General features: G+C 47.8%; 1 protein-coding gene across 12 annotated transcripts in view; it reads right to left on the minus strand.

Annotated features, from left to right (window-relative positions):
* Positions 1 to 14,144, minus strand: part of LOC133359210 (uncharacterized) — a 67,631-nt gene that overhangs the window by 16,128 nt on the left and 37,359 nt on the right. For 11 of the 12 annotated variants that reach the window (XM_061577642.1, XM_061577643.1, XM_061577646.1 and 8 more), the window contains 2 exons: positions 9,092 to 9,721; positions 291 to 479 (listed from right to left, as the gene is read on the minus strand). In XM_061577642.1, coding sequence (XP_061433626.1) covers positions 291 to 479; positions 9,092 to 9,635 — 733 coding nt within the window. In that variant the 5' untranslated portion in view covers positions 9,636 to 9,721. Of the gene's footprint in view, positions 1 to 290; positions 480 to 9,091; positions 9,722 to 11,264; positions 11,777 to 14,144 lie in introns of those variants that run through there. The other variant, XM_061577644.1, reaches the window with a different exon arrangement.

The following is a 14,144-nucleotide window of genomic DNA, read 5'->3' on the forward strand; positions in this document are numbered from 1 at the left end:
CGAGACGTCATGGTACTCGATTGGTAAATGTTGTGGGTTTATTCTCCAACACACTGGTGTGCTGAACTGGTAGCAAATTGCCATGTTCTGTTTATGTGACAACCCCTTACTTAATTGACTGCGTCGGGTGGTGGCGGGTTTCACGACACAAAAAAAGACCTCTATTATGCATAATAATATTGGTCGCGCAAGCCTAATATGCGCTAAACTAATCGGATGTGTATTGCATGGGAGGCACGGCACGTATCATTGTGACGTCGGTGTACAAGAATGAATGAACGGCGGCTCACCAGCACATGTGTGCGGCTCTCTCTCCACAGAATCATCCACCACCTCCTCCAACCGGGAGGAGTCGTCAGTCGTGATGCCATGATCAGACGTCGCCGACGAGATTGGCGAGTAGTGGCCGCACAGGTCCAAGGCCACGCTCGTCTCCATGGGCAAACGGGCCAGGGGAGGCTCTGCTGTGACAGCAGCGGCTGTTGGCGGCACAGGAATGGGCGGTTATCAGGTGAGCGTCAAGAAACAGTTGTGCCGTTATAGGTCTCTAACGTGTCTCCGGGTTGTGTCCGCGGCGTGTTGCTCGGGGGTGCGATGTCTCAATATTTCGCCCACCTCCACATGCTGCTGGAAGGTTCTTCGGGGAAATTAACCGAAAGCTCCCAGCAAGAGGAGCGAAATGTTGGTACACTGTGCCCAACGGCCCAGGAAAGCCACGCTGATGGCGTTGGTGTTATTCATTAATAAATATTGTTATATTGTATTCTTGTGTACGGTAAACATGGTTCAGGAGCTGAACGCCAATGTCGAGGTCTGCTGCTGGCCACGAGGAAGAGGGCTTCGGGAAAGCTTGTGTGGTTTTGCTATTCCTCCTCCGCTGAAGGAGCACAGACTACAGTAGTTTGAAGGATACGGGCACCATAGTTTGGGTTGCATGGTCACAGTCACGCTGCTGTGGTTTGCATTTAAATTTCGAATCATGGAGGTGTGCACAGGGGCCTGTTCACGACGTCCAGAAAGTGTCCGACTGCGTAGATGAAACAAGATCAGCAGGGTGTAAAAAGATAGAAACGTATTTGATAACATCACTGTGTGTGCAGTGACGTCAAAGATGCAAAATGCTTCAGGAGAGCAAACGGATGTGGGGATACATTCACTGCTACTAATATTCTACTGAGAGGCGGCACAGTTGACAGGTTAATCGTGGGCTTTGCCTGGTAGGATGGGGATGGTTTAGTTTTATTTGTATGTGGTTTGGTGATTTGTTTATCTTTCTTGTACTTTACACTGCTATCATATTTTTGTACTTTGTATTGTTGTAACGTTCTTACCACGTGCCCCTACCGGATTGCTCATCGGATTCCTCCAGTATAAATAAACATTCTGATTCTGAATAAAATATATCAATGTACCTTTTTGGAGCTTCACATTAAAATAAAATATATTATTCGGTCTATTGGTGTCGTGGTTTATTGGCCTTATATACTTTTATTACCCAACGGCGTGATAACACCAAACACGTCTCAACCGTCAGGTCTTGGTAAGAGCAACTCGCTCTAAACCACTCAATCCTTATTGACTGATCGGTTGCTATTTTCGTCAATGTGTTACTCTCCAAAGATGCTTTGTTATACAATTTTGCTCACTGCATATTGCAATCTACGGCACACATTGATCAGATACATTTGACACCGACGGCAAAACCGGAAAAGTGTTAAAAAAGTGCGCAGAGTGGCACGGAAATAGGAACACGTGGGTTAAGATAATGTAGTAACACCGGATAACTTTTGCTGTTCATAAAAGTGAGGCGAGTTTGTGCAGGACGTCGTTAGGGGGAACGACGCCCAACGTGTCACGGAGAACGACAGTGGCAGCCAAGGGAGGGGAATCGTGCCCTTTGAGGTGCGCCGGCCACAAAGAAGGAGTAGCGATGCAATCAACTCTTGTTGCAGGCGACAGGGTCGGTGACAGTCTTGGGCGAGGCCTCCGTCCAACAGCGGATTTGGTCATCGCCGATTGTGGAGGACGGCCATGACACACCGGCACACTGTCGCTGGGCAGGGTTTTAGTTCCCTTTTTCCGCTTAAGCGGGCTTCTGAATGACTGTATCTGAACCGCCGATCTTCGCCCCCACCCCAGGCACAGAATGTTCGATTCGTTCCAAAGCAACAGCTGCGCCGCCCCCGACTGTCCACCAACAGGACGTGTCCATTGAGGCGGACCGTGTTGCGCAACCCTTGCCCCCTCGGTCAATGTGCGCAAACCACCGCAAGTCACTTTGCAGTGCCTTGCCACCTTATCTCCTCCCTTAGGAGGCGAGCAGGGTGAAAAGTCAACAAAAAGCTACTTTATACAATTAAACAAAAAATATTTCTGCGAGAGGAACAAATGGGGGAAGCAGCAGCTCATCATCATCACTCGTTTTTTCCCCCTCCACATTTAAAAAAGAATAGGTGTTTAGAGAATTTGGCTGTGTCGACACGATAAGCCACTTCGTTGAGCTATCAATTGTGACCAGGTCGCTTCTGAAAAGAGAGGTACTACCATGTTTCAGATCTACCAGTTATGTGTTACTTATTTATTGAATATTTACTTTTGTTACTTATTTACTGTTTTAAGTTCACTCGTTTCCGGTTAGTTTGTTTTATTTGTGCACGTTATGATTATAATGTTAACAATTGATAGTGGAATGTATTACAAATGTAAACTTTGTATTAATATGATGGAATTAAGCTGCGGTAATGACGTGAAAGATATGAATGCATGCAGGGTATATGGAGGTACGGGCTATCTGAAATTTGTTTTACACAAAACGCTATTTTTGCGGGGTATATGCGTCTGCGGGTTATATGTGTATGCGGGCTATACGCGGGAAAATACGGTACTTTGCAAACCCACTGGCTATCAACAAAGATTCGTTCATGAAGCCATCCACATATACAGACACAACTTAAATCGAGAAGATGGGTATAAACTGAGCAATCATTGGAAGGACGTTATCAACAAGTTCAAGTCATAATTGGCTGTGATGTTCCCATCCTACCACCTTCCGATGTTAGCTGTTATTTTCGGCTCTGATTTTACATTAACAGGTTCAATTTCCCACACTAACACAGCCTACTCTCTTGCCAAGCTCGACATTGCTGCTCTGCGATCTTACATTAACATGCTAATCTCTCACATTAACATAGCCACCTCCATTCCCTCGTCGTGGAGGCCGCTCTCTGATCTTACATTAACATGCTAATCTCTCACGTTAACATGCTAATCTCTCACATTAACATGCTAATCTCTCACATTAACATGCTAATCTCTCACATTAACATGCTAATCTATTACATTAACATGCTAATCTCTCACGGTATCATCACCAGCCCCGCCCACTTCGTTTATGACCCTTGGGCTACACCCATTTTAAACCTTTAAAACAGTCTGCCTTAGAAACTTTTCCCCTCTTTTTGCCTCATGATGACGGCCGCTTGTGTTGTGATGGAAACATCGTAGTTTTTAAAACATTTCTTTGAACCTATCTCCGTGACTTTACCGAAAGACCCAAAGAATAGGTGTTTTTCAGTCACCTTCGCCCGAAAGCCCACTTTTCTTAATGCTCAAAATGTGCATTGTTATACTTTGGCACGTTTTTTTTTTTTTTCTCAAGTCTCGCCCTCCTCCCAAGCATTTACCACGAAATTTTCAGATCTTTATTGTTACACTTTTCCAGTCGAGGACCACGATCCTGACCGTTATGTTCAAGGGCATGACAAGGCAGCTAATTGATCCTATTATTAACTACGCGGATAGGGTGATTATTTACCGCAGATAACAGGCTATACCTACTACAATCACCGAGGAATGTTTGTTCTTAACGCTCGTGATGTCACTTCACATCGACCAGCCACCCTCATTGATAATCATGAACAGGTTACGTCCTCCAAATGGACCCGCCCCTCATTAATAATCATGAAGGGGTGACATCACTCCCCATGGATTAACCCCCCCCCCCCTTATTAATAATCATGAGCAGGTGATGTCACTCCACATCAAACAGCCCCCCTCATTAATAATCATGAACAGGTGACGTCCTCCAAATGGACACCCCCCTCCATTAATAATAATTAGAGGGTGACGTCACTCCACATGGGGGGGCGAGGCACCTCCTCCCCTCTCCTCAGCGTCAAATTATAACCCTCACTACACGTCACGCAATCTCCATAACGCTATTGAGACATCAAAGTAAAAAGGACGTCAATATGAACAAGGGATTATAACCTTTAAATGAAATAAGTCTGTGTCACCGCGGCCTTACAAATTGCACACGAATGGATGCAATGAATATCACGTTGTGGTCTGCTTTTCGCTTGCAAGTTTAAGATTTACTGCAACACACCCATCCTTGGACGGGCAAAAGGATAGCTTCTAATAGTTACCCCCGCATTACTTTGCATACGAGAAGTGTACTTTACTCCCCATGTATATGGCTACTGAGCCAGCGTAAGATTAATGGTTTATATGTTATTGGCATCAGCCTGTACACATCACGGTAAGAAATGAACGCAAACAAGAACTGAAGTTCGATAATTGCTTCACCTACTGCTTAGAGCTACCAAGGACTAAACAACATAGAATGCAGTTTAACGCGTAGGCTTTCGCGACGAATATTATCCATAAGAGGTTTTTGGGTTAGATCGTGTAAATCCAGATCACAAATCTGGCTGCCGCCTGATGATGCTCGTAATTACTGGCGAAACGTCGTACTCAAATTGTAAATGTTGTGAATTTACTCTCCAACACACCGGTGTGCTATACTATCGTAGTGCAGTAGGACCACGCGGAGATGAGGAATACTATAAGGGCCGTTGCCGTTTATTAAACCACTATCACACTCGACATCCTACACTGACACTAGTGTAGGTGTACTCTATCACGGTCCTTTACCTCGGACACTGAATACTATTCGGGTCCTACCCTTGGCTACCCTTTGGGCTCTCTCACTTGTCTGCCTGGAGCGGAGGTTCAGCCAACACCGCTCCGCGACGAGGAGAGAGACCCTCTTCAGCCGATCCTTACCCTGGCTCCCCACAACAACAATGCCTCCGTCACGGGGTCCCCCTTCAGAACCCCTTGGGTGGCTCCTCCCCCCAGCTCGGCTCTCTTCCAGCCAACCCTTTACTGAATACTACGATACCCTACCCTCGGCTATCCCCCTGGCTCTCCCACTCATCTGCCCGGAGCGGGGGTTCAGCCAACACCGCTCAGCAACGAGGAGAGAGACCCTCTTCAGCCGATCCTTACCCTGGCTCCCCATAACGACCACGCCTCCGTCACGGGGTCCCCCTTAAGAACCCCTTGGGCGGCTCCTCCCCCCAGCTCGGCCCCGCCCTTGTTGCCGAAAGCGCTCTCCGAAAGCCCCATTCGTAACCCGTGACGTTTCGCCATTCTTGACCGTCAACCCGCTCGCACCTCCTTCTGTTCGCCCCCTCATTGGTTACTCACAATACTCCTCTACACAAGTAACGAATTGGCGTGTTCTGTTTACGTGACAAACGTTACTAAGTGGCTGTGTTGGGTGCTGGCGGGTTTTTACAACCCAGAATGTGTCCGATCTCATCAGATGTCTGTAGTTTAGCAGGATTGAGCCTGGATAAGCGATGGGCTGGCTGGGCAACCACCATGCACAACAAGTGTTATAAACGGAGGGGTAAATAATCTAGATTTGTGGTTTTCGTAACTGCAGGGATCCATACGCTTTGGTTCTGTCGGTAAAGTCACGTAGGTATAAAATAAAATAAATATTTGTGGGCAGCAGGATGCAGTGCAGCCAAATCTCGCGTTGTACCGCACTCGTACGCTTCCACGTTTATGCTCCTCGACCTTCACCAGCCCCCGGTGAGGTACAGTCAAACAAGCCCTACAGGCTCACACGACATTGAGAGCGGGGGGGGGCTCATTCAGCCAGTGGCTTAGTGTTTGCAGAGGCAGGGGGAGGAAGGTACACACCCCACAGCTCACGTCAACTCGTGCACATTCCAAACAACCCACACCCTTCACCTGACACTGTAAAACCCAGAGGGGATAGGGGGGGCCACACTCGTTTCCTCGCCAAACCGGAATCTCACGGCTTCGTGCCACGCTGCACTCGTGAGCAGCGATAAATGCGACATCAATGAGCAGCAACCTCCATCTTCAGTGGGGAGGCGTTTGACTTTTTTTTATGGCGAAACAGCGTTGTGAGCAAAGTGGCAAAACCCACATGCGGTAAATCACGACATACTATGTAAATTACAATACAAATTTGGAGGTTTGTCGTGTCTACGAGAGGACATATTTATTCATGAGACAGAAAGTGTTTGTTCGGTGATCGGCTGAGGTGAAAAGCAAGGTCTGGAGCCTGGATTTGAACAGAGGATTGGAGTCAACAGCATGGATTGCTGGAGGAAGGGAGGTTACAAGTCTTGAGGGCAACAAAGGGATGAATGAGTGACCTGCTGAGCGAAGGTTGACTGGGGGCTCGCTGTCTCCTTGGCTGCTGGAGTGGTGAGTTCGTGAAGGAGGGGAGCACAACGAAAGGAAAGGTTTACGAGCCCGGTTGAGTGACAAACGGGACAGCCACCACTGAACTCCCACAAAGTCACACTCAGTTTAATGACAGTGTAGAAAATTATGAACCGACTGGCATTTGAACTTGAAATATATGTGTGTTGAACTTCTTTGACACCGTACATAGCCAACCGTGCTAATCGGAGGTGTGCGGGAAGGACAGCAAACTAAACACTAAAATCAGTTTCCAAGAAATTAGTTTTCAATCTAGACTTAAAAGTGGAGGTGTTTAGTCTAGACTTAAAAGTGCGTAGCTCCAGTAGTTTCCTAATATCGGAAGGAAGAGCGTTCCAGATGGCCGCAGAAGCGCATCCGAAAGCGCAATGTCAGTGACTGTCTTTGTTCGATGGCCAGCCAAAAGCCACTGTGAAGAGGATGACCAATTCCAAACTGCAAGTAAGCGCCCTAACCAAAGCACAACGTAGTGCAATACGTCCATAGCTAACAGCGAACACATTATCAACAACTATTGATCGAGGGAAGTGTCAAACGAGGTCAGGTCTTCCCCCGCCCCCAAGGGTTCTGCGACAATGTGTGGCTACTTCCTCAATGTCTTTGCACACGTGAGAGTTACGTGGGTGGCTCGGAGATCAAGAGCGTCTGAGCTGGGAATGCTTAAAACATGTTTTTGTCGAAAAGAGGAAGCCGCCTGCCTGCCATTAAACTAAATTCTCAAGCGGAGGGAGTTGTCTCAGTCTGGTCATCGATGAGTGGCAGGGCAGGTGGGAAAGTCTTGCCCCCCCCCCACCTCCCTTCTCCCCACTACAGTGTGGACCAGATTAGACTTTCAAAGGGAGCCCTGGTTATATCTGCATCGGTGGGCCACTCTCTAACGAGAGGGTTTGCGCTGCTCAATGAGGATTCCCAAGAGGTATTCTTTAATTTCCTGACATACCACCGATAGCGCAATCTGAAATTTTTTGTAAAAAAACCACAGATTTTCACTTTTATTTGCGCTAAAAACTAGAAAATAATTACTTTGACCCCAGAATTAATCGAATCTGATGTGCTCAATAAAAGTGTGTGGCTCGCATAAAGAAAATTATACACATCGAAAGGAAGACCACCCACTTTTATTGAGCACATGAAATTTTATTAATTCCGGGGACAAAATAATGTATTTTCTACTTTTGAGTGCAAATAAAAGTATGTGCATTGAAAATCTTGTTTTTAACCAATTTTTTTTGGGTACTTGTTGCTCTCGCACAAAGGAACAAGCAAGCCACAGCGGCCCCTCCGGCGCCATGACGAGTGGCGATAGAAGCGCTCCTTTCATTGGTTACAGGCTGGCCAGCAACAGCCGCTGTGATTGGACCAGACGTTTGCCGTCGAAGGTGTGGGCGCGACCATGCGTGAATTTAAAAAGTTGGGGTGGAATGTGCAATTATTGATTAAAATGTAGTTAAAAACACGAATAGGGCCACGATGGGCGGGATCTGGACCTTTTTTTTGATGAAATCTTACATTGTCAAGCGAGGCGGCGAGTCTGTGTAGAAATTTCAGCTCTGTAGGCTTGGTAGATCCCAAGATATTACGCGTCAAAGATTCCAAAGAATAGAAACGGACAACACGGCAAGTTCAATCAAGTGTGTAATAGTAAAAAATAACTGTGGGGGGAAAAAATATAAAAAATGATATTGCTCTTGAGAGGGATGTTGGTCATCTCGTGAAGCCACCCCAACTCGACCCCTACAGTCTCCCCTCCCCGCACCACTACCACTGCTGTACGCACTCCCCAAAGACAAAGATCCCCCGTATAGCCTTAACAAACTGTTGGGGTAAGTGCTGTTGGCGAGTAGGACCTATGAAGGTCCGCACGGCACATGACGGGGTGGGTGGCCAGCACCATTCCTGGTCGGCTGGCCTGCTGCCTTTGTCTCCCCAGTAGCAATGTTTACACACCACACCAGGCACTCATTTGAGGCCGAGTCGACCTAGGGGAGGCCCATGACCGGGTCAGATAATCGTCACTGGTGTTGGCCGTGAGTCGGCAGGCATCGAACTCGGATCGCAGGGTTCGTAGCGCAGCGCACTAACTGTTATGCTACTGCTCCCGACGCACTTTCCCACCCCTTCCACAAACCCCAAAACTACTAAAACCAGCTCAACACCACGTCTGGGGGAGGGGACAGAGCCTAAACCGAAAGAGGTGGGGCCTACAGAAGAAGGGGTGGGGCCTACAAAGGAAAGGCGCAAAGCCGGAAGAGGAAGAGATGGGGGCCCCATATCAGAAAGGGTTGGGGCCTAAGAAGTAAGAGGGTAGGGCATAAAGATGGGTCGGGTCCTACAGAGGAAGGGGTAGGGCCTACAGAGGTTGCATTTCACTGTTGATTTAAGATAATAAAAGCATAGAATTAAATACGCGCGGCAGGCAGCATACTTCTAATGATACAGATGTGGCCCACAGGCCAACTAGTATTTTTTTATTGCATTTGAAAAAGAGACCCAAGTGGTTAGATAAAACGCGGCGCCATTCCAATTGAAGATAACTCACATTGGTTGGTCTGTATCGCCAGTCTTTCCTGCTGCACCGGCTGTTGTGGTTGAAGCTGCTGCTGTTGCTGCTGCTCTTCACTGCACCTGTGCCCAAATCGGATGACCCTGGTGGGAATGGTGCTTCCCTCGTTGCCCACGGATCCTTCCATGGCACCGAGACGATGCACCGACAGTGACAGCTCGCGGCTCAGGCCGCTGAACAGCATGACCAGCACATCCACGAGGCTGCTTAGCACAGCGTCCACGCCATGGAATGCCTCCATAGACGGTGTCCCACCGTCGTGGGGCTCGGCGCCCTGCAGGGCCTTCACCACCTGCCGCAGCACGGCGTAGAAGCCGAAGGGCAGGCGGTCGCGCGCCGCGGCCAGCAGCTCGGCACGCACGAGGCCATCCCCGACGCAGGCGCGCAGGACCCCGTAGTCCCGGATGCCCAGCTCAGAGTCCATGGCCCGGGCCACCTCCGCGTTCACGCCCTGCGCCTCCAGCCACGCCGGGAAGTCCCCACTCGCCTCCAGCACCGGGGTGGACACCGTGCAAAACATTCCGCCGCCCCCCCCCCACCCCAGTGGAAGTTTTCAGTAGAAGTTTTAACCCTTTTCGACTTTGCCAATGTCCCACACGACCAAAGCTGGAATTGAAGTGCAGAACAACAACACATTAATCCATCCCAGAAGAATTCCCTCATCAAGACTCTATATCATAGAGCCCAATGCATCTCCGACCATGAACACATTTCCAGTGAACTCAAACACGTACGCCAAGCTCTTAAGGCAAATGGTTACTCCGACTATACAATCCGCAAAGCCATCACTCCAACCATCAAGAAGGATCCTGTTGAGGAGCCTTTCAAGACCATCACCTTACCCTACATTGCTGGGGTCACAAAAAAGATCTCCAAAATCCTGATTAAACACAAGATCCAGGTCCGATTCAACACAGTACATAAAATCCGTGATCTGGTACCGTCTGTAAAAGATGTGGTTCCAGACATACAGTACCCTGGCGTCTACAAACTAAGTTGCCTCTGTGGTAGCAGTTACATTGGTGAAACCAAACGACATGTCTCGGACCGCATCCGTGAACATAAAGCTGACCTGAAACACGGTAGGACTAACACCTCAGCCGTGGCAGATCACTGTTACAACTCAGTGGGCTCACATGATATTGACTTCGCCAAGACAGAGGTTCTCTGCAAGCCATCTGGCTATCATGAGAGATTCGTTCATGAGGCGATCCACATATACAAACACAGAGAAAATTTTAACCGAGAAGATGGATTCTGGCTCAGCAATCATTGGAAGGACGTAATAAACCATTTCGATACACATTAGGGTGTGTAGAATAATACATAGTGTGATATTAAATGTATAAGATATAGGTTGGTTTACAGCAATACAGTATATAATTTAATGTTGGGTTTATCTATGGCAGTATATAGTACGGTATATGCTCGTGTGATGTAAGAGAATAAGGTTTAGATGGAAGCATATTATAGAATTTTTACGAGGTAAAATTGTAATGTATTACTTGCTGTTAGTAACTCAGCTTATTATAGAGTATAGTAAGTATACTGATGGTGCGATGCAGTTTATACTTTAGTTTTTTATATGTAGTTTATACTTTAGTTTTCTACGTGGTTGTTGAGTAATTGCAGCTACATATCATTAACATTCCTTTCCTTTGTTACTGCTAATCCCTAACCCCCCTTGGTTGCTGCTGATCCTGCATAATGCATGGGCATAATATGACTTTGACACCCCCCCGCCCAACGCCTACGCATTTTCCATGAATATGCTAAATCCCTCTTCACATGCACATTCTTTTTGTTAAGGCGCTCTTCAACCCCCAATGCAGCTTATATATAAGCTCCTAGTTTGGTAGTGTCTCATTCTTCACCTGAAGACGGCTGCTTGCGTTGTAGCCGAAACGTCGTGAGAATTGTTTTATTATGTTTTATTTTTATTATTTTATTACTTCCCTTCTACGTGACTTTACCGAAAGAAACAAGAAGAGAATGCTTCTTACAAACATCACAGTAAGGCAAGCTGCCCATGCAACAAGCACGACACGTGCAACAGTGTTCATCATTGTGTCCTGAAAAAAGACCAGCAGACATTGGCTGTGTTGTGAAATGTGCAGGAAACGCTCCTGACCATACCAGCATCACTCACCTGGGCTGCACAGGAACACTCGCCTGTGTGACAAACAGACACAAAACACACATACACACTCGTACTCAGACTAACCACACACACACACACACTTGTGTCACTAATTCACATGAACCACTAACTCGGGTAGTTTTTCCTCTTTACAAGAAGCGATCGAGCTTATTGTAACAATAACCAGGGCATTTCCCCTCAAGTGTGTCGGGAGAGGTCCCGGCAAGGATTATGCAACATTGTGGTTTCGGGCAGGGGCGGTACAAGACAATTTGCAATATTCTCCCTCTATTATAACTATCAACAGGAACACACTCTATTTACCACAAAGTGGCAGCGATATCATCACAGCACTTGTGCCAGGCTAGGTGCAACTGTGAGGCCACGTGAAGTCAGAATCAGAATATATATTTGTACTGGAAGAATCCGATGAGCTAGAAAGCTCTTTTGTCACAGATGTCCAGTGTAAGTCTCTTCTTCCTTCTCCTCGAGGCTTGTGTGTGTGCGGGTGGCGTGTGTCACGCACACACTCAGTCGGAGACAAGGTAGTCGTAGGAGGCACCGTCCTTCCCTTTTATTGTGCTCATGCCACCAACTTCCGGCCCCCTCTCTCACGACCACGCTGCCGTACGACCCGGCCCAGACACGACCTTGTCCGCGTTGCGTCGACCGAGACAGCCAACTATTGTCCGGCCGCGCAATGATCGGGCGAAGGCGGCAGCGACGAAGGCGACAGCGATGAAGAGACGAGTCCACTCCCATAACCGGCAGCCCGGAGCCTTTGCTCTCCGCTGCTTTTATTCCCCTCGGTGCGGCTTGGCTCCGCCTTAGCCATGCCTCCCTTCTCGAAGCCACCAGAGGGTTCCAGGGGCCTCCCCAGAAGGTCTATCATGACCCTTGCCCCAGTTACTCTGCCCTGCCGGCACATCCGTGTATATGTTCAACGAAGTGTTCTCCAAGTGTCTACCAGCAGTTGCAGCTGCTGTACAACAGTCAGCACTGTGTCACTACATAAGTATTGAAGGCTTGCTGGCAGGTCACAATAGTCTCAGGTGTCACAAGTAAAATGTCCTAGATGCACCACCACCTGCACACCCCAATTTTGATACCTTGCCATGTTTTATCCACCCGACCCTCTGCTGGAGGGCAACTACGTCCAATTTCCCAGCAGCATCTTTTTATAAGCCTCATCCACACAAGGTCAACCTTGACATCACTGGTACCAGTCAATGGTAAGTCCACACATCTCCAGGTCAACGGGCACCACATCAGCCCATCTTCCTTTCTAGCCCATACTGTCAACTTAGCCCCCCCCCCCCTCTATCTGGCGAAACAAAAAGCTATTTTGGAATGCTATTGCTGGGCAAGTGGGCTACATGAATCAGCCACAACATGGCTCCATGGTATGTCCCCTGGTGAAATGGCGTTCTGGCATGTTCATCACTCATTGCAGAGATGGACGGTTCGGATCCACCAGCCGCCCTGATTAATTTAATACCCATTTTTCACAAACACTTTCTGCTTCAAAGCAGACATCAAAGATTCAGTCGTATCAGTTGGCAAGAGCAGACCATTTGTGTGCCGAGGTCATAGTCCAAGTTTGCAAAATTTGATAAATTACCCGCAAAATACTAATTGGGTTTATATATCGCAATCATCACTGCCGACAGAGAAGACTTGGCAAAACTCTCCTAAAAAAAGTCATGAGGCTCGCCTGGGTAAACACATATGATAATTGGAATAACACATCCTCTTCTGCCGGAGAAGCTCACTCATGGGACAACGTCCGTATCTTTAAAAGATCGACAAAAGGCTTCGCACAATCCACTCCAGATGAACCCAGGATGGACTGTGGGAACGCAGGCAGGAATGTTGTGTTTATGTAAAGGGGTCAGTGTTTCATAAGCGTAGGGACGGATAGGGTGCGATTGTGGCCAAAAAGACCCATCAGTTTGTGTTGAGTGACAAGACCACAATGTTCCGCAACTGATAAAAATGTCACTTGACTGATTCACAGTGAGAGTTCTGCTGTCAAACCGGAGCTGGTTATGAGCACTGTCTGGGTATGGATACTTCTTCACCTTCTACACTACCTCACCACTCAAAGAGTGGGGCTGATAGTAAGGCACTGCGTCTTTGTGGCGAGCCACAGCTTCAGCAGCAGAGTCTCCAACACATTCTCAGCAAGTACCAAGTCATCGGCATACTTAACATGGTTGACCAGTAGGGAGCCATCCCTAGACTTCACCTGAGGCATTGATCAGCCTGCCATCTGTACCAGTGGAAGTTCCACTGGTACAGATGAAAGTTGCACCGGCACAGACATGGTAAGCTTGTCAAACTATACGGTCAGAAAATTTGTTAAATAGTAGAAGGGCCAGAGGACGTTTCTGTCACAAACCAGAGTGAAGAGGGAAGATCTGTAAACTGGCAGCCATTTAAGCTTTACCAAGATCAGCCCACCATCATGAAGATCCTTAATGATCAGGGACCCGACAAGCATGAAGAACCCAAAGGTCTGACCCTTGATGGTATCATAGGCCTTGGTGAGGTCAATCAAGCTGTAGGCCCTGTTGAACTTCCCTAGCACTCTGCTGTAGAGCATGTGGACAGAGAATTTGGCACCCATGCAGGACCAACCCTCTGTGAAAAATCACACAATGAGGCCCCGCAAAGCTTCTGTGTGCCTCGCAAGATGATGCTGGGTGACACTTAGCAAGACTTTCCCTGACATATTTAAGCAGGGCGATATCCGGATAGCTGTTACAATAAGCACGGGTTCCCCTTCTTATAAATGGGGCACAACTACAGCATCCTCTCAATCCTGCAGAACTCAGCCAGTTGTCCAATAATTTACAGGAATATTAAGGTAAAGCAGACTGCACACAA

The sequence above is a fragment of the Lethenteron reissneri genome, chromosome 64, assembly GCF_015708825.2.
Source record: "Lethenteron reissneri isolate LAM-NWPU_2019-01 chromosome 64, ASM1570882v1, whole genome shotgun sequence".
In the NCBI taxonomy this organism is placed as follows: domain Eukaryota; kingdom Metazoa; phylum Chordata; class Hyperoartia; order Petromyzontiformes; family Petromyzontidae; genus Lethenteron; species Lethenteron reissneri.